General features: G+C 53.2%; 2 protein-coding genes across 8 annotated transcripts; both read left to right on the top strand.

The window, feature by feature from the left end:
• Window positions 1-1327: 1327 nt before the first annotated feature.
• ATOSB (atos homolog B) lies at window positions 1328-13396 on the top strand. Of its 4 annotated transcripts, none has more exons than XM_069474405.1 (9): window positions 1328-1429; window positions 8962-9105; window positions 9347-10316; window positions 10808-10866; window positions 11057-11162; window positions 11289-11447; window positions 11692-11760; window positions 11844-12019; window positions 12136-13319. In XM_069474405.1, the coding sequence occupies exons 3-9, from the start codon at window positions 9423-9425 to the stop codon at window positions 12287-12289; spliced, it is 1617 nt and encodes a 538-aa protein (XP_069330506.1). In that variant the 5' UTR covers window positions 1328-1429; window positions 8962-9105; window positions 9347-9422; the 3' UTR covers window positions 12290-13319. The 4 variants fall into 4 exon arrangements, with proteins under 4 accessions (XP_069330506.1, XP_069330507.1, XP_069330505.1 ...); XM_069474406.1 differs by lacking the exon at window positions 1328-1429 and adding an exon at window positions 1670-1724; XM_069474404.1 differs by lacking the exon at window positions 1328-1429 and adding an exon at window positions 1828-1883 and having other exon boundaries at window positions 12136-13396.
• An 896-nt stretch (window positions 13397-14292) lies between these two features.
• Window positions 14293-17697, top strand: STOML2 (stomatin like 2). Of its 4 annotated transcripts, none has more exons than XM_069474402.1 (10): window positions 14293-14327; window positions 14673-14810; window positions 15309-15408; window positions 15541-15599; window positions 15694-15795; window positions 15948-16082; window positions 16224-16368; window positions 16490-16569; window positions 16789-16917; window positions 17278-17697. In XM_069474402.1, the coding sequence occupies exons 2-10, from the start codon at window positions 14781-14783 to the stop codon at window positions 17413-17415; spliced, it is 918 nt and encodes a 305-aa protein (XP_069330503.1). In that variant the 5' UTR covers window positions 14293-14327; window positions 14673-14780; the 3' UTR covers window positions 17416-17697. The 4 variants fall into 4 exon arrangements, with proteins under 4 accessions (XP_069330503.1, XP_069330500.1, XP_069330502.1 ...); XM_069474399.1 differs by having other exon boundaries at window positions 14322-14440; window positions 17278-17695; XM_069474401.1 differs by lacking the exon at window positions 14673-14810 and having other exon boundaries at window positions 14322-14440; window positions 17278-17695.
• Window positions 17698-19449: the final 1752 nt, after the last annotated feature.

Genomic DNA, 19449 nt, shown 5'->3' with positions numbered 1-19449 from the left:
TCAGGTGACTTCAAACCCTGTGCTTTTTCTATTACACAAAACTCTTTTAATTTTACCCTCTCTAGGATTATATAGATATTTGTAACACTGTATAAACAATAAGTTCTTTAAGGGCAGAGAAAATGCTTTTTTCTTTTCTCTTTTGCGCCTAGCACACCATTGGCATTGAGCAAACCAGTTTAAGTTAACTACTCACATAAAGAAAGTCACAGAAGGCCGGGCGCAGTGGCTCACACCTGTAATCCTAGCACTCTGGGAGGCTGAGGCGGGAGGATCACTTGAGGTCAGGAATTCCAGACCTGCCTGAGCAAGAGCTGAGACTCGTCTCTACTAAAAACAGAAGAAATTAGGCCGGCATGGTGGCGCGCGCCTGTAGTCCCAGCTACTCCAGAGGCTGAGGCAGGAGGATCACTTGAGCCCAGGAGTTGGAAGTTGCTGTGAGCTAGGCTGGCGCCATAGCACTCTAGCCCGGGCAACAGAGTAAGACTCTGTCTCAAAAAAAAAAAAAAAAAATCACAGAGCCTAAAGAATCTGACCCTGACTTTTAGGGAACTCATCAGGTCCTACCCACCCGACAGCTCCTCGGAGAAGCCTCAGATTGGGGATGAGCCCAAACTCACTCAGTTCTGCACGTGTCCTGTGCTGCCATCTACCGGTCTCTGGGAAGCATCGACCTCCCCTGTTGTATTTCCTGGGGCGGGGGAGAGGAGGAGTTGGAGAGAAAAGGGCTCAAGCGCCAATTAAATTGCAGAACATACATAACTGTCGCGTAGTTAGTTCTCTTGACATCTGTACAAGGCAGAGGCCCTACTTTTCTCCAGCAATCGCAGGCCCTCCTAACTCCTAACTCTGTATCAACAGTTATACTCGTAAAATTCACAGACCTCCTTGCTGACCTACCTCAACAGGTACAGATCTGACTCCGACTGCCTATTCCAGAACCCAGACCCGCCCGCACATCGTAGGCTTCAGAAACTGCTCAACCCCACATACCAGAAGTCCCACCATCCAGATTCCCCCATTTTCACAAACCCCTGAGATTCCTTGCGCTACCTTGCAAACCCTACAGACCTTCCCCGATAGGGCACATGCACGCGCCAACCCAGACGCCCCTACTAAAAGGCTCAAGTTCCTCAGGCAGCTCACACCAGCGCGAAAGGATCAAGAGAGTCCCGACCCGGCTCAGACCCCTCAGGCTTGCGCTTTGGGCCTGGCTCCTGTCCCCCACCCCCGCCCGGATCAGGTCAGGTTTGGCTAGCAGCCTGCCGGCCGAGGCCCCGCCCCTCTAAACCTGCCATCACAGAAGCCGCACGTGGCCGGGGTGGGACCTCAGCCGACCTGCAGCCACCACTTTGTCTCCTCCGTCATCCATTGGGGCCGCCGCCGCCAATCAGAGCCAGCGGATCCGGGCTGGAGTGCTAGCGCCCGGGTGAGGGGAGCCGGGGTAGGGGCGGGGGGAGGAGAGGCTCCGCTGGGAAGGTGCTCGAGGTGGAAGGGGGCCTGGCGCGAGTTCTGCCAGGCCGGAACGAGGGGGCGGGTCCCGGTGAAAGGCTGAGTGACCAAAAGGGGGCGGGGATCAGGAGTGGGACCTGGGAAAAGCGGAGGATCCTGGGGAAATGCAAAGTAGACGCGAAGGGGGCGGAGCCAGAAGGGGCGGGCCCTGGCTACAGACGAAGAGCCCGAGGAATTAAAGAAACCAAGGAAAGGGGACTAGCCGCGGGAAGGTGGGAGGTGGGACAGGGGAGAGGGTGGGCCTGGGCGTTGCGGGGGCGGGCCTCGGGCCGAAGGGGCGAGGTTTGCAGGCCCAGGCTGCAACTAGGGCTGCTCAGTAACTGCCCCAATCCACTACCTTCTCAAGTGCAGCGGGACCCGCGGAACTACAGGTGTGGGGCGGGGTGTGCATGGAAGAAGGGACAAGGACGGGGGTGTGCTTGGCAGAGGGGCACTGTTGGAAATAATCTGGAGACTGCTATGAGCGGGCGGAGGTGGGTAAGACACGGAATGGAGGGAGCAGTGGGGACTCAGTGTGTGGGAAAGGAGGTGCATTCTCCAGAGCCCCCTGTGGGGGAAGGGCGGGAGTGCTTTGTAGGGGTGGGAGGTACAGTGTGAGGGGGCGGGGTCTCTGTGGAGGATTGGTGGCGATACACGAGGGGGAGGGGATTTGGAGGCGCTTTGGGGGAAGCAGGGCTGTGAGATGGGGATGGCTGGTGATCTGGAGTGTGGGAGGGTCGGAGGGGCTGTGTGGAGGAAGAGGGGACGGGGCTGTAGACACTATGAGAGAAGGGTTGTAGGCCCCTGTGGCGGGGGGACGGGGGCGGGGAGATAACCCCTAGTACTTTGAGAAAGTAACAGTTTAGGGTGCGGTAGTCACTCCAGGAAGACATTTATGTTCTGTGTTCTAAGAGTGAGGGTGGTAGAATTAGTGGGGTGAAAAAGCCAGTCTGTAATGCTCCTTGTTGCTCAGCTCCTAACTCCATCTTCTGGCCTGGGCACTCTTAGAGAGGAGCCAGGCCCAGCTTGCCACCAGGGCTTGTGTGACTGTCTCAGTCTACTGTGGATCTGTCCAGCTGAGACTGGGGTTTCTTCCCCTACCTGATGTCCCTGGAGACCCTTCCCCCACTTGGTTCCTGTCAACCTCCCACCCTAGTTCCTGTTCCTCCCAGAAGCCTGCCTTGGTCTCTGTCTCCCTCCCTCCCCCCTTTGCCCTGCCCTTATGCTCTGGGTGTGCTCATTTCCCACTTCCTTCCTCGCCTCGGGGCCTGGCCTGGTCCTTGCCCATCTAGGAGCTGTACCCTGCACGGAACTTTGTACTCAATGACTAGAGACCCTGGTAATCAGCAGCAAGGCTCAGATCCCACCCCTACTTCTACCACCAAAGTCTCTCCCAACAGACCCCCAAGTGACTGGTAGCCACATTTTACCACTTGCCAAAAACTGATTTTGCCCACCTTTGCCCCTCCCCTGGGTGGAGAATCCTAAGGTCCTCAAATATTCTGTGCTTCTGTGGGAATGGGGAAGTGGCAAGGAGTATTGAGCGTCTTTGATCTATGTTTTGAGAGGTTGGTCACTATTGTAAGCTAAGCCCAGGAAGGGATGTGAGGTTCCAGCCTCAGCCAGGGGAGGAAAAGGGAGTGGCTCCCCACACTCCTGACTTGGAAGCTGACTGTCAGAACAGAGACTAGGACCTAGTCGTTCTCAGGACTCCTTTGGTTCCCTGAAGGGACTTGATGTAGTACCAAGAGTCCTTTTTGCCCCTAAGCTAGCTGGGAGAGGGTGGAAAAGACTTGCGTTCCACACAGTGGCTGAAGGAGTATGACAGTGTTGCTGAAATGGGCCCCAAGCCAGCCTCCTCACACAACCACCCAGTAGCTAAGAGACTGGCTGGGGAGGGGGTGTGTGTGCTGAGGACAGACAAAGCCCTGGGGTAGGGTGGGGTAAAGGAGGGCAGGCTGAAGCCTTTTGAGGAGGAGCTGATTGCTATGGCAACACTGCTTCCCAGACAGTCTCTCAGAGAGGGCGGGCCTGGGGCAGACACACTCTAGCTTCCTCAGGACTGGGGCGGTTTGTGTGAGTGGGTGGGGCGTGAAGAGAAAGGGCATCAGTTTGCTGGGCTGAGGCTGAGCATATATCCTTTCTGCATTGGTGCAAGCAGCATTCAAATGCTTGAGCCTATCCTCTGAAACGGATATGAGTGAATAACAGCCATTAGAATTATAGCAGTACAAGGCCAGAGTTGTAGTGGCCCTCAACAGTCATTATTTATTCAAACCTCATTTTACAGATTTGGAAATTTATGGCCAAAGAGATTGTGATTCCCCAGGTCTCATAGTGAAAGAGCAGGAGTTAGGATCCAGTCTCCTGATTGGTGTTCATTCAGCCCAGGGCCTGTTGTTTTCTTCAGCCAATGTTTAATGAGCACCTATCATGTGCCAAGCACTAATGTTGACTCTGGGAATATAAGCATGAACAAAACAGACAAAGGTGCTGCTGTCATGGAGTTTCCCTTCCAATAAAGGGAGAAAGAAATTGTTTATGGGTATGTGGGCGTCAAGTAGTGATTACTGCTATAAAAAAATAAAACTAGGTAAGGCCTCTCGATTGTACCTGCTTGTATGCTGCTTTCCCAGGGCCACTAAGGCCTGGAACATCTTTGATCCTTTACTCTGAAGCGTTGTCCTCTGACCTCTGACCAAGGCCTGGCCTATGGTAGTGGCAGTAAGAAGAACAAGGTGGGGTTGCTAAGGGATTATTCCTTTCCTACAGTGTTCTGTGTCTCTACGTGTCTTCCTAGTAAGCATTTACTAGGCAAGCAGGCTCTTACATTGGTACTCTGCAATTTTGTTCAGGGTGTTAAAAATTTCTCTAGTTCTTTTTCTTACCCTTAGGGAACCAGCAAGGAAGTCAGTACAGAAGAACTAGGTTCTTCTTCAAGGTTTTCCTCCTGGTCTGAGAGGAGGAGAAGGGAGCCTGGAGGAACTGTTTCTTGTTTTGTCTCTCCTAAGTCTAGAGCACAAGGAGGAAGCAGGGGGAGGGGAGCCTCTTTTTACTGTCTAGTAACAACCTCAGGGCCCTAGGGGGCCCACAAGATGGGCAAGGCAGAAACAAGGACCTAGGGCCTTCTGTGGCCTCTGAACTATAGCAGAATACACTTTCTCTCTTTTTGGCTCTGGTGTTTGTTTCCTGCTTCTGTGGACAACTGGGAGAAAAAGCCTCCTAACTTCCAAACCATCTGACTTGTTGACAGGTGCAGGGGGCAAGGTAAACAGGACTATATATTTTCTTAGGTTGCCTCTAGAGCAGAACCTCTAAAAAAAATGCCTTTGAATGCCAAATCCTTACAAAAGTTTCCATCCAGGTCACTTAAAGAATAGGAGGATTGGCTGGGCCCAGTGGCTCATGCCTGTAATCCCAGCACTTTGGGAGGCCAAGGGGGGAGGGTCGCTTGGGGACAGGAGTTGAGACAAGTCTGGGCAACAGAGTGAGACTCCATATCTACAAAAAATTAAAAAACTAGCCAGGCATGGTGGTACCCCTGTAGTCCTAGCTGCAGGCTGAGGGCAGGAGGATTGCTTGTGCCCAGGAGTTCGAGTTTACAGTGAACTATGATTGCACCACTGTACTCCAGCCTGGGTGACAAAGCGAGACCCTGTCTCTGAGGGAAAAAAAAAAGACTAGGAGGGCAAGGGTTAGGGATGCTGGTTCTGCTGCCACTTGATTTGGCTAAGTCTGGGCTGGGCCTGGGGCCCAGTGACTCAGGGGGAGGGTGGGGAGTTTCGAGGGAGCTGTGAGTCATGGGGGTGAGCTCCATCATAAGCGTTGGGTTCATTTCCCCCACTCCAGGCAGAAACCCTCCTATCCTACTTCCCTGGGTGCTCTGCCTCCTTGAACAGGGGCTTGTGAGTAGAAAGTGCTGGCAGAAGGGATGGGGCAGCCTGATCTCGGAATGGGAATTCAGATACACAAAAAATAATGCTGTTCCCTGAAATTAAAATGTATCCCTGTCTCAGGAGCCCTTGGATCCCCTCTAACGAACGCAAAAGAGCATCAGTTATAGAGTAAGAGTGAGTCCCACTTTAGGCCTTTTTCTTCTGCTCTGGCATGAAGGAAGCTTCCTGGTCGCCAACAGTCCTCTGGCTCTGGAGCTCTGGTTTAGAAGGTGGGGAGAGATGACTGGGAGTGGGGGTATTTAGGGTCTGGGGTCTGATATAGGAAGAGGAGGCTGACTTTGGAGGTTGTTGAACTGTGTCTATGAAAGTCCTGGGGCTTCCTCTTACTCAACCTATTCCTATTACTGGAGAGTGGAAGGGCGGTAGAGGTGGGATGAGAATTGGGAGGCCTATGCCTTTAAAAGGGTTAAATGGCAGGGCACAGTGTTGCTTTGGACTGGCAGATGAAGGGTTAAGGAGACGGGGCGGGGCGACCTTGGGTAGGCCTGCCCCCTTGTGGACCAATAGGTGGGCATCTCTTGGAGGGGGCGTGCCTCACACTTTAGGTCGCGGGGAGGCTGGCCTCCTATGGGCCAATGAGCACGGTCGCTTACCAGGGAGGGCGTGGCCTTGGGGGGCGTGGCGGCCGTGGCCGTCGCAGCGGGGGTGGTGGGGCGCTGGGCGGGGCGGGCGGCCCCATCAGCTGGTAGGAAATGGCCTGTGAGTCAGAGGGGCAGCGGAGTCGGCGGCACGGAGCCGGGGCGGCCCCGGGGAGGGACCGTCGCAGGGAGGGGCGCGGCAGCGGCTGGGGGGCTGCGGGCGTCAGGGCCCGCTAGTATTGCACACGAAGCTGAACAGAGAAGAGCCTAGCAGAGCAGGGCTCAGCCTGAGCCACCCTTTGTCTGGGTTGGGGGCCTTTGGCAGGGAGGACCGGGGATTCGAGGGGAGGGACCGGGACGGGACGGAAGGGCCTGGAGCAGCGGCCACCGCAGCGGAGCCAATTTGGGAGTGGGGTGAGTGTGCGCTAAAGGGAAAGAGCAAATCTCGGAAGCTCCAGTAGGGTATGGGGCCTGCCCCAGGCTGTGGGGAGGAGAGGAGTGAGAAAGGACCTGGGAGGCTAAGCAGGGGACAGGGGATCTTCCAGAACAAGGAGTCCAGGAGTCGGTGAGTCTGCGGGGCTTAGTTTAAAAGGACTGCTTAGGTCTGCTCCCTCTTCACTGATGGTGGAGGGTTCTAGGCTAGGGGCCCAGGGATTAGTCAGAGAGCAGAGAGCAGAGGTTGACCTTCCTCCCCACGGTGGTGGTCCATGGTAACAGCCCCCCTACCTTGTGTGGATGTGTGTGGGGACAAAATGTAGAGCAGCTGGCAGCAGTTCTCGCTGCACAGGATGAGGGTGGAAAGCACATGGATAGGAATTCTCCTTCCTGTCACCCTCCTTGATCAGGGTAGAAATGGTTATCTTTAATACTGAAGGCAAGGGGAGAATGAGCCTGGGAGCTCCTACCTATACCAACACCCACCTCACCCACCTTCCAGGCCTAGCAGGTGTCTGAGGGTACAGACGTATTCTGGGACTTGTTGTTTTTGCTGGCCTTGCTCCCTTGGCATGTTGGGAGCTGTAGTCCTTGCCAGCCACTGCCTGGCACAGCTGTTTGATGCCAGCTGCTGCCCACCCCCTGCATGAAGGGTGAGGTTTGGCCTACCCTGCCCCCCTCCCCTGCAATCCTGCCCCATGAGTCAGCTTGAAGCCATGGTCTAGAGCCAGACTGGCTGAGTGGCAGAGGAGTGAGTCTTAGAGTGTCTGTTTGACGGGGTGGGAACTGAGAGAGCTCTAGGGTTAATGAGCAGATGCCAGGCATGCAGGGGTCAAGTAGGGCATCATGTCATCACCTGGCTTCCCCAGGGCAAGGGCTCAATAGGGCAACTGGGATGACCTGGAAGTGGGGGTGCTAAAGAAAAGGCCCTTCCTGAATCTGTATGGCTTGGATGAAGAAGAGAAGGGGTAGAGATTAGTGCAGGTTGTACCTTTTGACAATACTGACATTGGTGTTCTGCACTTTCTGGCCATCCCACCCACTACAGGGAACCAAAATTTTCTTAGGGATCTCAATTCTAATGACAACTCGGTGAAATAGGAAAGTGTGGGGTGCAATGATGGGAACTTAGTGCAGGAGAGATTTTCAGTCCCTGGGTACAAATCTTTCTCCCTGCCTCCCCCCACCCCCACCTCTGTTGCTGATTCTCCCTGTACAATTAATCTCTCTGCTTCTCTCATGTGGGAAGTTTTTCTCTGCACTGTCAGGACTGCTGCCCAGATCACCAGGGCTTCCATTCCACTTTTTTTGAGCCCTGCTATGTGCTTACCCCTGTGCTTGGAGTTGGGTAGAGGCATGGGGCACAGACCTTTCCTCAGGAACCTATGGTGAGACTAGAAGATGCCTTACTCACAGGAGCAAGCAGAACTGTCACTGGATTACAGGAGGTAGTGACACTGTCAGAGGTGAAGTCTCAAAGGAGGGAGAGGATTATGTCTGGGGTGGACAGAGCTGACATTCTGGAGGGGATGGCATTTGGCCTAACCAAGGAAGAAGAGAAGAGCTTGGTAGGCATACAAAGGGCACTCCTCGAAGGGGAAATGGCATTGTGGATGGCAGACAACACAGTCTACTGCCCAAAAGAGAAGGCTGACCATGGGGGCAGTTAACATTCCCCTCACCCTACTGTGGGCTCCTGAGGGTGGAGTAGTCAGTGAAGATTATCTTGTGCCCTGGCAGAAAAGCAGTGGTTTGGGTTTTTGGGTATTGGGTGTGTGAGCACTGGGGGAGGGGCGTGGAGATGTACTCCTAGTTGCTTCCAGCTCACTGACTGCTGCTGCCTTATCTCTAGTTTGCAGAGCCTGGGGGGAGGGGTAGGCCCTGGAAAGTGTCTTCTGGCAGTGCCCCTCCCCCTCCCCCCACTTGTTTTTAGTTGGATTTGTTGCTTGTTGTTAAAGAGACAGACTGCTGGAGGCAATTGGTAGTTCAGGGCTGAGAGGCCAGCTTTGAGCTGACCTGAGGTTTGTACTTCTGAGGAGAGCTGATGGGGTGTGACTGTAAGACCTCTGCCCTTAGTGCTCTAGGGTTGGCACTTGTGTCTTTGGAGATAGGCATACGGGAAGGAATTGTGCAATTCGGTGGCCTTGAGTAAGAGAGATGACTTCTTGCCTTGGCCACCTCTCAGTCTATGTGATCTCTTGGCTCTTGGGGGTATTTCCTTCCCGCTCCCATTTAGGGCAGGAGTCCCCAAGATGGTGGCCCTGACAAGCAGTCATCTGGCTCAACTCACTTCTCACATCCTTATTACACTGAGCCAAGACTTGCTTCTCTCTGACTCCTTGGCAGCCTAACTCTGCCTTCTGGGCCCTGAATGCCAAGTCTACCCCTTCTGTTTCTGAAGAGCCCCTCACATGGGTGAACTCTATTAGCCCACAATTGGTGAGGGGCTTTAAACAACTGGCTCCAGGGATCCTGGCTTATGTCTGTTCTTCTCTCCTCAGGGTCCATCTGAGCCCAGGAGCTGCACGGAATGGTGGCAGTCACCTTGCCAGTGCAGCGGGCATGGACCAGACTGCAAGCTAGGGGAGCAAAGCATCAGTCAGGAAGAGGGGACACACAGCTAGGCTTGAGGCCTCTTCATCGGGGTAAGTGCCGGGGAGAGCTATAAGGAGGCCAGTAAGAAACCTGAGCTAAACATGTCACCCTCTCAGGAGTTCTGATAGTGGTCTCTATATTCCATTAGTCCATCTGGGGATTTAGACACATTTACCCCCCAAGAACCCCTCAAGGTCACCCCTTCAGGCCAGGAGAGGGTCTGAAACTTAGCTGGAAGGAAGAAGACTTATTGATTCCCCTGACAACCTTTTCTTCTCTTCTCTTGCACAGATGTCCCCAGGCCCCCCAGCCCAGGCCCAGCATAAAGGCCGTGTGGGGGGGCCCCCCTGACCCAAGGGGGGTCTTCATGCGCCACGTGCAGGCGGAGCCGTCTCCATCCTCAGAGCCAGAGGCTGGCCCTTCACAGCCTCCAGTCAGGCAGGGGGCTCTCCAGGGTGGCCTGCTCATGGGCTACAGCCCAGCAGGGGGGGCGACATCCCCCGGGGTCTACCAGGTATCCATCTTTTCCCCTCCAGCTGGTGCCTCTGAGCCTCACAGGGCCCTGAAGCGACCGGCCCCACCCACTGAGGGTCCCCGGGAGCTGAAGAGAGGCCCTGGGCTGGGGGCCAGAGAGGGACTACCCCCTGAAGAACCATCTACTGTGGGGCTATTGGGCCCAGAGGGACTGGGGCTGGGACTGGGTGTGGCCAGCCAGCATTTCTCCCATCGTGGCCTCTGTGTTGTGGAACAGAGAGGTAGTGCCACCTCATCGTGGACTTCAGGGGCCCAAAGTCCCCCCTGGCCCCCATCAAATGCTTCCTGCAATACTTTGCACACCAGAGACTGGGCTTCCCCAGATCCAGGGGGACAGGGGTCCCTGGGGGAGTCCCCAGGGCCAGCCCCTCTGGGCCAGCTGCACACACTTGACACTGATTTGCACAGTCTTGCACAAATAGGGGGTAAGAGCCCAGTGGCTGGGGTGGGCAACGGGGGAAGTCCCTGGTCTAGGGAGTCCCCTGGCACTGCCAATGGGCACAGTCCCGAGCACACACCCCCTGGCCCTGGACCTCCAGGCCCCTGCCCCACCAAGCGAAGGCTCCTTCCTGCTGGAGAAGCCCCAGATGTCAGCTCTGAGGATGAGGGGCCAGCCCCTCGAAGGCGCCGGGGAACCCTGGGCCACCTTCCTGCTGCCAACAGTTCTGATGCCAAAGCCACACCCTTCTGGAGCCACCTGCTGCCTGGGCCCAAGGAGCCTGTTTTGGTAAGCCAATAGAGAAGCTCATCTACTACATTTTTTTTCCTATTGTCTCCTCCTCTGAGGTAATCATCTGCTTTTTTATTTTTTTATTTTTTTTTATGAGACAAGGGTCTCACTCTGTTGCCCAGGCTAGAGTGCTGTGGCGTCAGCCTAGCTCACAGCAACCTCAAACTCCTGGGCTCAAGCAATCCTACTGCCACAGCCTTCCGAGTAGCTGGGACTACAGGCATGTGCCACCATGCCCGGCTAATTTTTTCTATATATTTTTAGTTGTCCAGTTAATTTCTTTCTATTTTTTAGTAGGGACGGGGGTCTCACTCTTGCTCAGGCTGGTCTAGAACTCCTGATCTTGAGCTATCTTCTCTTAAGTGGGTATTTGTGTGGGTGAAAGTGGAGACCTGGGTGGTGTTCCTATGAGAACTTATGATGAGCCCCTGCCCCAAAATATACCTGGCCTTTACTCAATCTATTTTCCCAATCTTTCCTCTCCATAGGACCCAACAGACTGCAATCCCATGGGGCGGAGGCTGAAAGGTGCCCGTCGCCTGAAGCTGTAAGTGACCAGCTTTTTCCTCTACCCTGTCCCTGTGAATGGGGGCAAAAGTCTGTAATCCTCTTTCCAACACCAGAGTGGGGGACCCCAGGGCAGGAGTTCTAGATAGTAGGAAAGGGTGGGGTCCAAGGACATGACTAGAAATCCCAGAATACCTCACACCAGCCTACTGTGTTCCCTCCCCTACCAGGAGCTCCCTTCGAAGCCTCCGGAAGGGACCAGGCCTGCTGAGCCCTCCCAGTGCCTCCCCCATTCCTACCCCTGCTGTCAGCCGTACCCTGCTGGGCAACTTTGAGGTAGCTTCCCCTGGGCTCTGTGACTGGGGGGTCCTGGGAGGAGTGGGATGGTGGAATGTGGCTTGGTTGTATAAGGAAAAGAATTACCATCTCTTTCATGACATGTTTTCCCCACCCTAACCCTAGGAATCATTGCTGCGAGGACGCTTTGCACCATCTGGCCACATTGAGGGCTTCACAGCAGAGATTGGAGCTAGTGGGTCCTACTGCCCCCAGCATGTCACGCTGCCTGTCACTGTCACCTTCTTTGATGTTTCTGAGCAAAATGCCCCGGCCCCCTTCCTGGTATGACCTGATCCCAACTTCAAAGTGAGCTCATCAGGAGGATGAGGGGTTGGGGGCAGTGGGCAGGGGGCAAGAGGTAGTTCTTACTTGTTCCTCACCTAGGAGTGAGTCAGGGCGAGGTGGGGAGAACTCTAGTGTGGGACAAGGGCAGGTTTAGAGTGAGAGATTGTGGAGAGGGAGGAGTATTCAGGGCTCAGGGCTTTCCTAGTCCCCACCTTGGCTAATGGCTCCATGGCCTTCCCAGGGCATCGTGGACCTGAACCCCCTGGGGAGGAAGGGTTACAGCGTGCCCAAAGTGGGCACCATCCAAGTGGTGAGTTTGCCCTGAGGGAGTGGGAGTGGGGAGAGAGGGCAATAGCCCCCAGGCCCTACCAACCTTGAGTGTCCTGCCCCCAGACCTTATTTAACCCCAACCAGACTGTGGTGAAGATGTTCCTCGTGACCTTTGACTTCTCGGACATGCCTGCTGCCCACATGACCTTCTTGCGCCATCGCCTCTTTTTGGTGCCTGTGGGTGAGGAGGGGAATGCTAGCCCCACCCGCCGCCTCCTCTGCTACTTGCTGCACCTCAGGTGAGGACAGGGCCCAGGGACAGGTAGGGAGGCCCAGGTATCCCTTCCCTGAATAGGATCTCTCTTTGCTTCTCTACTGTCTGGATTCTTAGTGTGATCACACTGTTTTCCGCCAGGTTCCGAAGCTCCCGCTCAGGCCGCTTAAGCCTGCATGGAGATATCCGCCTGCTTTTTTCCCGCCGGAGCCTGGAGCTGGACACAGGGCTCCCCTACGAACTGCAGGCTGTGACTGAGGCCCCTCACAATCCACGTTATTCACCTTTGCCCTGATTGCCAGCACTCTGAACCCACGGGGGCCAACGACCTGCCCATCCTGCTCCATCCTGGATAGAGTACAAATGTGGAGAGATGGCAAAAGACCTTTCAGGCTTGAATTAAAGCCTTAGCCATGCTCATGCCCAAATTGATTATTTGGGTGTTTAAAGCTTCTGATCCTTACTACACCCTGCCCTACTCCGGGTACTTCATGTGCCTGTCCCTTCCCTTGGGTTTCCCAGGCCAGCTTAGGTAGGAGGAACCGGAGCTACCCTGAGGTTGTCCCAAGTTCCCAGGCAAGTCATGCCAGCATTGCCTCCCTGTCCTGGGCAGGGGCCACTTATTATTTTATTTATTTTTAATTTATAATTTATTCAAATTGGATTGCCTTGGTAACCTCCCAAACCTGATAATTGGCATCACCTCTCCTCCTTTCCCACTCTCAGATATTGCTCCAACCTCAGGAGTTGAACAGGCATATGAGGGGGCGGGAGGAGAACTGCTCTCCCTCAGCTGAGGGCAGAGGGGTTATTCCAGAGGGACTGAGTCACTAGCCAAAGACTCAGCTTCCCCTGTCCTTCCGCAGTCCCTTCACTTTCCCTACCTTCTGACCCATCTCTGAAAGCCAACTTATGTGTATGTGTGTGTGCACAAGCTTGTGTTTGTGTGGTATGTGTGTGTGAGAGAGAAAGCGTGCATGCATGCACACACACAGGGGTTAGCCACCCCTTACCTAGGGCTCCAGACTCCAGTTGTCCCTTTCCTCTTGCCTGTGTCTCCTTGCTTTGGGGTCCTGACTGAGGAAGGTGTCCAGGGGGCAGAGTCAGGGCCAAGGACTGGATCCCTCCTCTCACCTGGCCAGACTCTGACCCACCTACCTCAGCTGGGGTGAGGGGCACCCCTCAAACTCAGTCATGTGGTTCCCAACTACCCCATTCCCCACTCCAGACTCTGACCCAGCCTCAGTCCTGACTCCTGGGGCTGGGCTGAGGGGAACAAGCATTTGCTGAAACTTGAAAAAACAAAATGAAAAAAAAACAGGAAAAAATTGTACCTGGTACTTTTTTTAGAAAAAAAAAATAAAAAAGAAAGAATAAATTCTTGTTTGGAAACTTGAATTAAGCTTTACATTTTCTGTTGGGAAGAGGATGTGAAGGGGGACGGAGAGCCTAACTGGAGTTGGTCTGCCCTTTCTCCCAGAGGGGGCAGCAGGCCTGAGCCCATGGGGCCTGGCCTTGGCTCTTTTTAGATAGTGAGGGGGGGTTGGGGAGTGGGTAAACTTTAGCCATAGAAGCTGAATTCTCTGAATGTGGATCTGGATTCTTATGTTAATACTAGTCCTGTTAATGACTTTAGCCCCTCAGAACTTCAGTGCCCCACGTAATATGAGGGTGACTATGCAGTTCTCAAGGATGTGACATAGGATCAGGGATGTGTACGGTGACATGCTCCAGACAAGGTTGAACGTTGAGGCTGTTTGCTGGACTCTGTATACAAGGGGACCAGGCCTAATAGACCGCTAAGAGAGAGACAGAAAGAGCTGTGGTGCCTTGAGAAACGAGGGGAGGAGAAAACCTCGGCCCAATCACCGGGCAATGTTAGGCCCAGTTACCATGACAACGGGATTGGGGTCAGTCCCCAGTGGGAGGGCTGGGCACAACACAGCAGGACTACCAGAGAATGTCACTATGGCAACCATGGCAACGAGTCAGCTCGAATCCACTGGTCGCTATGGCGACAGATGGGGGCAATTATACGCTCTGGAGAGTAAATTCAGTCTCCGATGGGGGTAAAGAACTTGGTGGGAAGTGTCTCTGGCTCACATGCACGCGGAAAGTAGCCTCCATTTCGGCCATCAGGTCTGGGATCTTGGGCTTGAAAAGCAAGAATCAGAATAAGGACCAGCCTTGGGCCCTCTCCTGAAGGTCTGCGTTTCCCGGGGAACAACTTGATACACGCTCTGCCAAGTAACGCTGATTGGGTGAGTGTGAATGGGGGAAGGGACGGCCGGAAGTACATCCGGGGGAGTGGACCTGCAGGAGGAAAGGCTCGTGTCGGCTTTTGGAGCGACCGCTCTGCCCCGTGTCTCGTTGGTTCCGGAGGTCGCTGCGGCCGTGGGAAATGCTGGCGCGCGCTGCGCGGGGCACTGGGGCCCTTTTGCTCAGGGTGAGAGCGAGGCAACCTTCTCCAAAGGGTCGGGACGGAGATCAGCTGGTCCCTCAGTTGGGAAGGGGCGGGATTCCAACTTTGGAAGAGGACTGGGGTCAGAGGTCATGGTCCCCACGTGAGTCCCTCTCCAAGGACCCTGGAGAGTCGTGGCTTAGGGAGATACCTCCAGTACAGAGGGGCGGGGTGCCAGGCTTACTGGGGTCTTTGCTCACCTTCGTCTTTCGTTCAGGGCTCTGTGCAGGCTTCTGGCCGCACACCGCGCCGCGCCTCCTCTGGATTGCCTCGAAACACCGTGGTACTCTTTGTGCCACAGCAGGAAGCCTGGGTAGTGGAGCGAATGGGCCGATTCCACCGGATCCTGGAGCCTGTGAGAATCTTTTCTGCCCCTCCTGGGCCACCCAGATGCCTGGATCCCTCACGACATAGGGGTGGGGTTTGGGACCACCTTGGGGCCTGCCTGCACCTTTAGCTCCGGACTTCCTAGACCAGACCTGGCAGGGCCCAAGCTGCTGACCATCATCCCCATGTTACCACCTTTTCGTATTGCCCTAGCATCCCACCGGCCCCATTCTTGGGGATCTCCCCCATCTACCCTCTCAGCCCTACCTGCTTACCTAGAGATGGCTATTCTTCTGGCTCCCATTCTCATGACTCTCCCTTCCATTCAGAGACTTAGTTTTGCATTCCTATTCTCGTAGATTTCCCTGCCAGTGACACCCCAGGCTTCTGAGGACATCTTTCTTGGCAGAGGCTGCTGCTTTTCTGGGCATGTTCCATGTGTTTACACTCTGCCTGTTCCAGGACTAGCTTAGATCCCAATCCCATAGTCCCCATCCTTCTGAGAACCCATGACTCCTCTTCCCAGGGCTTGAACATCCTCATCCCTGTGTTAGACCGGATCCGATATGTGCAGAGTCTCAAGGAAATTGTCATCAACGTGCCTGAGCAGTCGGCTGTGACTCTTGGTGAGGGGTGCGGGATGACAGGGGTGCTCTGAGACTGTTAGGATATGGTTGCTGTAGATCCAGATCTTAGGAGAAAGAGCCATTTTGGACCTAGAGGCTTGACCTTCCTTCTTTTTTCTCCTGCTCCTGAAGACAATGTAACTCTGCAAATTGATGGAGTCCTTTACCTCCGCATCATGGACCCTTACAAGGTACCTGCCCCCTGCTTTATCCAGCCTTCTGAGTTGCTCACCTCACATTAAAATCCTGCACCCAATCTTCTTACACTATCTATGTCCCTTTCAGGCAAGCTATGGAGTGGAAGACCCTGAGTATGCTGTCACCCAGTTGGCTCAGACGACCATGAGATCAGAGCTCGGCAAACTCTCTCTGGACAGAGTCTTCCGGGTAAGTGGGTCTGAGCCAGAGTTAGGGTTTGGAGGCATATGCCCAGCACTCGGTCCTTTCTGGGGGTCAAGATCACTCCCAGGCCCTTCTCAGCTTAGGCCCTTGATAGATGGGTTGAGGTGGTGGAGCTTACACGTGTCTTCTTCCTCCAGGAGCGGGAGTCCCTGAATGCCAGCATTGTGGATGCCATCAACCAGGCTGCTGACTGCTGGGGCATCCGCTGCCTTCGTTATGAGATCAAGGATATTCATGTGCCACCCCGAGTGAAAGAGTCCATGCAGATGCAGGTGGGGGCTAGGGAGGGGTCAGAAAAGGACCTCAAGATGCTCCAGTGCCAAGGGGACCTGGACTCCCTTTCTATTATGATGGGTGTAGTTGCAGGTCTGTGTAAGAGTTTCCCCTGGTTTCTTATTGATGGGGGCTTCCAGGTGGAGGCAGAGCGGCGGAAACGAGCCACAGTTCTAGAGTCTGAGGGGACCCGAGAGTCGGCCATCAATGTGGCAGAGGGAAAGAAACAGGCCCAGATCCTGGCCTCCGAAGCAGAAAAGGCTGAACAAATAAATCAGGCAGCAGGTCAGCAGAGGGCAGAGGCAGAGGGGAGAATAGGGCATGGGTCTGTGAAGGCCGGTACTGGGATGGGAGCTTTGGGGTACTCTGACTTCATTCTCAAGCTGTGTCTTCTCTGTTCTTCCAGGAGAGGCCAGTGCAGTTCTGGCCAAGGCCAAGGCCAAGGCTGAAGCTATTCGCATCCTGGCTGCAGCTTTGACACAACATGTGAGAGGCCCCTGGGTGGGAACGGAGGACAGGAATTGACAATGGAAGGGGTTCTTTCATCTCTCCGTGAGGGGAGTTCCTGCCTGTGTGGGCCCTATTGAATTGGATTACATGATCCCTTATATACCCTCTTTCTAGAAACCTGTTCTCCCTTCTCCACTCCCCTACCCTTTGTTCTCCAAGTCTATGATCTCTGATTTTATCCCCTCATGGCCACAGAATGGAGATGCAGCAGCTTCACTGACGGTGGCGGAGCAGTATGTCAGCGCATTCTCCAAACTGGCCAAGGACTCCAACACCATCCTACTGCCCTCCAATCCCGGTGATGTCACCAGTATGGTGGCTCAGGTTAGAGCTCTCTGAGGACCCAGCACAAAGCGCCAGTGCCAGGGACTAAGCCCCCACCGCTATCATTGCCACTTAATATCATAGGTGTCTTCAGTGTAGACCTCCCTTCATTCCCTTAGAGAATGGCTTTAGATCTCCCTTCATTCCCTTAGAGACAGAATCTCTAAGAATGAGACATCCTCATTCACCCCTGAAGATGAGGAAATCTTGAGATACATTCTTAAGACAGGCTTAAGAGAGGGAAGAAAGAAAAACCAAACTCCTGGCCCCAGTGCCACCTTTTTCCTTATAGCCATTGGTAGCTTGGGTGGCCCCTTCTGCCAGATGTGCTCATGGTTTTCTCTCTGTCCCTCTCCTCAGGCCATGGGTGTATATGGGGCCCTCACCAAAGCCCCAATGCCTGGGGCCCAGGACTCGGTCTCCAGTGGGAGCAGCAGAGATGACCAGGGCACAGATGCAAGTCTTGATGAAGAACTTGATCGAGTCAAGCTGAGTTAGTGCAGCTGGGCTTAGCCAGGGAGTCTGGGGACAAGGAAGCAGCACTCCCAGATTCTGGCTCTAGCCTCCCTGCCAAGATTTTGGTTTTTATTTTTTTATTTGAACTTTAATTATGTAATAAACATACCAGTGACAAACCAGAAACTATCCTCTTTGATTGGGGAATGCAGTTGGGAAAGTCACCAGCGTTTTCTTTGGCTGTTCACTCCCATCTCCAGTCCTGTCAGGTCTTGGAAGCTGATGCCTCCATGAGAAAGACTGAACTTTATGTAAAGAGAAACTATCCTTTCTGTCTTCAAGAGAAGCAGTGGGATAGGGTGGAAGGATTAAACCACATGTCTGCTGAACTGCTAGCTGGGGAGTGTAGTCCCTCTTACTAAGTGTGGGGTTGTGTGTTCAAAGCAGGGTTTGGGGGGGATTTTTCATGCCAAAGAGGACCACCCTGACAGGGTAGTACTGCTGAATGCTTAAAGGGTCTTTAGGGACCAAGGACATGCTTCATTCATTCATCCAAAAATATTTAATGATGTCTACTATATGCCAAGCTCCATGCTAGACACAGGTTACAAAAACAACTGAGACTCAGTGGTCCCTGCTTTCACAGAAAACAAGGTCAGGTAGGGAAGACAGACAAGGGAGCGGGCAGTGATCGAAAGTAATAGATGCTATGGTGGAGGAAAGTTCTGGCTGAAGGATCCTGTGGGGAGGAGCATGTCAGCTTGTGGGCAGCTGGGTTGCTCACTCTGCCTTTGAACTCAGGCTGAAAAAATTAGCAGGTTTTCACCAAGTTAGGGCCTGGAGTAGAATATGCAAGGGCTCATTGCTTGAGAGAAACTGGAACATTCAAAGAGTTGTTTGCTGCCTCTAAAGGGAAGGGTATTGAGGGATGTGACTGTATGACAAGGGCCAAATCACAGGGAGCAAGAGTCCAGCTGAAGGAGTTGGACGTTATCCCTAGGGTAGCAAGGAAACCATGAGGGTTTTTTTTCTTCCCATGGAGATTTTTAAGATTGAAGTAATCGCATTAATGTTTTAGATAGAGCTGACCTGCTGTAATATTGAGAAGGGATATGAAGGAGAGATGGGAGGCTGCGAGGACAGTAAGATCCTCGGGAGGATCTTAGGGAGGATCCTCAGTGATCCTAGGGAGGGTGATGAGGCCTTAACTGAGGTAAGGGGCTATGGGGATGAAGGTGGGGGAATGATTCTACATACTTTTGAATTAGAATTTATTCCTTTATCCATTTGATAAATATTGAATCCCAAATATATGCCAGGCATTGATGATACAGTAATGAAGAAAACAAAATACACTGTCCTCGAGTTGATGTACTATTTGGAGGGGACAAACCATAAGTAAGATGTGTAGATATTCAGATGTTGATGAGTTGTGCTAAGGAGGAAATTAAAGAAAGGAAGTGAGATGGGGACTTTGGGGGAGGAGCTTTATTATTAAGTAGAGCATTCCAGGAAGCCTCACTGATGTTATATTTGAGCTTAGATATGAAGGAGGTGAGGGGAGCACCCATTTGGGTACCTAGGAGTGAAACTGACAGAGAAGATTGCAAATGCAAAGGCCCTGAGGCAGAGCATGCCTGGCTTAGAACTAGGAAGAGCAAAGGAGCTGTTGTGGATGGAACAGAGTTAAAGAAGCAAAGAAGTGGCAGGCAGCTAGAAGAATCAGAGGGGAAAGAGGCAAGCTAGTATATAGGGCTATATAGAGCCACTACAAGAGCTTAGGCTTTTACTCTGAGAATAAGATTGTTTTGTTTTTAATAATAGCTTTATTAAGACATAATTCACATACCACAAAATTCACCCATTTAAAATATAAATTCAGTAATTTTTTAGTGTATTCAGAATTGTGCAACCATAATTTTAGAACATTTTCATCACGCCCCACCTTTCCTCCACAATATTCCACTGTATAGATACATCATATTTTCTTCATCCATTCATCAGTGGTGGGGATTTGGGTTCCCACCTTATGGATAATGATACTATGAACATTCATGTACAAGGTTTTGTTTGTAC

The sequence above is a fragment of the Eulemur rufifrons genome, chromosome 7 (assembly GCF_041146395.1).
Source record: "Eulemur rufifrons isolate Redbay chromosome 7, OSU_ERuf_1, whole genome shotgun sequence".
Lineage (NCBI taxonomy): Eukaryota > Metazoa > Chordata > Mammalia > Primates > Lemuridae > Eulemur > Eulemur rufifrons.
This window is presented reverse-complemented; position numbering and strand designations above follow the sequence as displayed.

What these genes read in the sequence shown, in the direction of transcription:
- ATOSB (XM_069474404.1), top strand. Translation starts at nt 9,423, where the DNA reads ATGCGCCACGTGCAGGCGGAGCCGTCTCCATCCTCAGAGCCAGAGGCT. An exon ending in GGTGCCCGTCGCCTGAAGCT is followed by an intron (nt 10,867 to 11,056) that starts GTAAGTGACCAG and finishes CTCCCCTACCAG; the next exon opens with GAGCTCCCTTCGAAGCCTCC. An exon ending in TGCTACTTGCTGCACCTCAG is followed by an intron (nt 12,020 to 12,135) that starts GTGAGGACAGGG and finishes GTTTTCCGCCAG; the next exon opens with GTTCCGAAGCTCCCGCTCAG.
- STOML2 (XM_069474399.1), top strand. Translation starts at nt 14,396, where the DNA reads ATGCTGGCGCGCGCTGCGCGGGGCACTGGGGCCCTTTTGCTCAGG. An exon ending in TCCACCGGATCCTGGAGCCT is followed by an intron (nt 14,811 to 15,308) that starts GTGAGAATCTTT and finishes TCCTCTTCCCAG; the next exon opens with GGCTTGAACATCCTCATCCC. An exon ending in CTGCAGCTTTGACACAACAT is followed by an intron (nt 16,570 to 16,788) that starts GTGAGAGGCCCC and finishes TCATGGCCACAG; the next exon opens with AATGGAGATGCAGCAGCTTC.